Below are 3102 nucleotides of genomic sequence, written 5' to 3'. Positions count from 1 at the left end.
TTTGAAGAAAAATGCGCTCAGGTATTGCATTCTTACAGTCGCAGTATAATTCCTGCAAACTTTGACCCATTAATAAGGATAATTTTTTCATAGTGTAACTCTTTACATTTTCCCTGACATTTTCTTTTTCTCTCTTTTAAATTTATATTTTTCTCTTTCGTATATTTATTTTCTCCTTTTTCGGTGTCGCATGATCGTAATAATCTTTCAAATAGCAGCTTAATTTTTTTAAGTATTACTAGCAATATTTTATTTATTTAACGGAAAGAGAGAGAGAGCGTTATTTCTTTTACATGAAAGGAGGTTTTTATATTTATGTAAAATTGACAAAATATATACTGTATTGTATATATATATATTATTATAAGTCGATCTATCATAGAAATATTGAATACGGATGAAATTTGTTGTTACTCAAGAAAACTAATCCTCTCTCTCGAGAAAGTTGATATTTTATAGATTGTCTGCTGTAAATTTCATTGTCTCAATTTGATTATACACTCATAGCTTTAGGAATATTCTAAAACATCCTGTATATGAAAGCATAAAGTAGAATTATGAGGTATTTCATGATTTGTTTTGATATCTTTTGATATATGTATAATATTTTATAAACATTCACTATCCAATAATTTTATTATATTATTTAATTTAATTTTTAATTTAATTTTTAATACTTTTATACACTGAATAATAAACTGAATGATACACGAGTATTGCATCTTGCAAGCAATCAAAAGACGTGTCTGTGTAGGGCATTTACACACTTCCTCAGCCCGACAAATAATTGTTAGAAAACAACATTTGCGGGTCTGAAAAAATATGCGAGGTACAAGTGGCTGAATCGGGAATCGAACCCGAGTCTTTCGCTTTCCGGGCAACTGCTCTTACCACTGAGCTATTCAGACCTCGCACCTTACGCCACTCTAACACAGTACATACGACCCGTGGTGACCCATTGTTACCCGGCAGTAGACCGCCGGAAGTCTGCCGCCCGGCGAACATCGGCCTGGCAGGGGCAGAGGCGCCGAGCGCCCATTTTTAAAACTTAGTTTTTATTTCTTATTATTTAGGAAAAATTTTTTATAAATTATTTTTTAGATATATACTTGGCGTATTTTTTTTATCTTTGTGAGGTTTTTTTTAGTGGGATTTAGTGTGACTGGAAAAAAAAACTTGCTGCGCATTATTTTAATTCATCCAGTTATTGTTTTATTATCGAAAATGTATAGATCTTTTATATAACTGCCCCTTTTTATAAAATAGATCTTGGCGATGGATGCTACCTCAAAAAATGGTCGTGATCTAATCATGTTCGCACGGAATGGTTTTACAGATCAAGTGCGATCTTTATTGCAAGCTGGTGTGAATGCTAATATTCAAACGCAAACGGGGGATACACCTTTGTCATACGCTTGTGAGAATGGTCATGATGAAGTCGTTAAGCTGTTACTGCAATATGGCGCTGATCTGGTATGTTTTATTTTTTATGGATTTAATCATGGATTAATTATCTTAATTATGGATTTGCAAATTTTTTTTTATATAGAAGTACGAATTATCTATTAATTTATTCTGTATTATAGGAACATAGATCAGAGGGTGATAGAACTCCACTTATGAGAGCGTGCAGAGCAAGTCATCTGCAGATAGTTGAATTCCTCATTTCAATGGGTGCTGATGTTAATCGACGAACAAATGATGATCATACTCCTCTTTCATTGGCATCCATGAAATTGCTGCCATTTTGATGATCATGATGCCATTTTGACATAATAGACCTGCTTAAAGCAAAATCTTCCCAAAATTTTAAGGTATGTTGTATTTGAAATATTTAGATAAAAATATGATGAAGTATCAATATTTATATAACTTTCATTAATATGTAATCTAATGTATTATAGGATAACTCCACCATACTGATAGAAGGGGCAAAAAGTGATCAATCTTCAAATTCTCATTCCATGAGTGCCATCCAGAGCACATCCGCATTAACAATATTACCACAACAACAACAGCAGCAGTATAGTTATCAATATATACCTAACCGTCAGCAAAGATGCATGCCAAATCTTCAACTCAAACTTCTATCTCTTTCTTTTTTCTATTCTTTATCTCTTTTTAACTTTAAATGAAACATTTAAAACATTATTAATTATAATATTGTCAATGAATTTTATATAGAGAATCTTGACCTTTTTTAGCTCTCAGACATATATATTCTATTTTAATACTAGATAAAGATATTATACGCAACTCTAGTTTCTAAAATACTATTAAGTAAAAACCAGAAACTAAGTTATTTTGTAGTCACAATAAAATATTTTGAGAAGATTAAACCGTGATCTTTTTGCACACGTAAATGTGTGTTTCCAAAAGAAAGAAATAATAACGTATATATGCGGATTCAAATGCGACCACTTTTTTGAGAGGGTTAATGGCACGCCGTGTGTGAATCACGTATGCGAGCTATATGATAATATTTACTCGTCACCGCCTTGCGCATGCATCGGCGCTCGCATGCGCGCATTTTTTCACCCACGTTGCGCGCAATCAAGAAGTGATACGAGCAGGTACGTATCTACCTACCTACCTACCGCGGTACGTGATCCGCCGCTTTTTCGTCGGGCCACAGCAAGGGCTTCAGGCAGTCCGTGACGAAGGGGTCCAGGGAGAGGGAGATGAGAAAAAGGCGTCAGACGTGAGAGGGCGCATCAGCGGCATCCGTGAAATAATAACGGTGTATATAGAGTGTAATTTAGCTAAACGTATGCAGTGTTGTATTGAAGCTCGCCTTCAAGTGCAGGGACGTGCTAAGAAATGCGCTTTATTAATTATGCCTGTCATAAGGTAATTACGTGTAAAAAGCTTGAAATTATTTTGAATTAGTTTAAAAGTGTATTAAAAATAATTTTCGCGGGTTTACGTCATAAAAAAAAATATTTTTACAATGCTGATCTGATAAAAATCTTTTGACATTTAAAAGTATTTTATTACTTTGATATTTTAGATCCTAAAATTTTTTTAAAAATATGCGTTCTTTAAAAAGATATCGAGAATGATATCGATTTGTAACAGTTTGTCAAATTAAATGTTTAATTT

General features: G+C 33.2%; 1 protein-coding gene across 2 annotated transcripts; it reads left to right on the top strand.

The window, feature by feature from the left end:
* The first annotated feature begins 1194 nt into the window (after nucleotides 1-1194).
* Nucleotides 1195-2076, top strand: LOC115244711 (ankyrin repeat domain-containing protein 17-like). 2 transcript variants are annotated; one of them, XR_003885416.1, is made up of 3 exons: nucleotides 1195-1473; nucleotides 1587-1814; nucleotides 1905-2076. XR_003885416.1 is itself a non-coding variant. In XM_029822599.1 (2 exons), exons 1-2 carry the CDS (start codon nucleotides 1276-1278, stop codon nucleotides 1749-1751), a joined length of 363 nt encoding a protein of 120 aa, XP_029678459.1. In that variant the 5' UTR covers nucleotides 1195-1275; the 3' UTR covers nucleotides 1752-2076. The 2 variants fall into 2 exon arrangements, 1 of the variants encoding a protein (XP_029678459.1); XM_029822599.1 differs by having other exon boundaries at nucleotides 1587-2076.
* The last annotated feature ends 1026 nt before the right edge of the window (nucleotides 2077-3102 follow it).

This window comes from Formica exsecta, unplaced genomic scaffold, assembly GCF_003651465.1.
Source record: "Formica exsecta isolate Colony F162 unplaced genomic scaffold, ASM365146v1 scaffold83, whole genome shotgun sequence".
Taxonomy (NCBI): domain Eukaryota; kingdom Metazoa; phylum Arthropoda; class Insecta; order Hymenoptera; family Formicidae; genus Formica; species Formica exsecta.
The sequence above is the reverse complement of the archived record's forward strand: the minus strand, read 5'-3'. Positions and strand labels throughout refer to the sequence as shown.

Bases quoted from the DNA above. Each gene is read 5' to 3' on its own strand.
- LOC115244711 (XM_029822599.1), top strand. From the start codon at position 1,276: ATGGATGCTACCTCAAAAAATGGTCGTGATCTAATCATGTTCGCACGG. The intron at 1,474-1,586 runs GTATGTTTTATT...TCTGTATTATAG, and splicing joins TGCAATATGGCGCTGATCTG to GAACATAGATCAGAGGGTGA.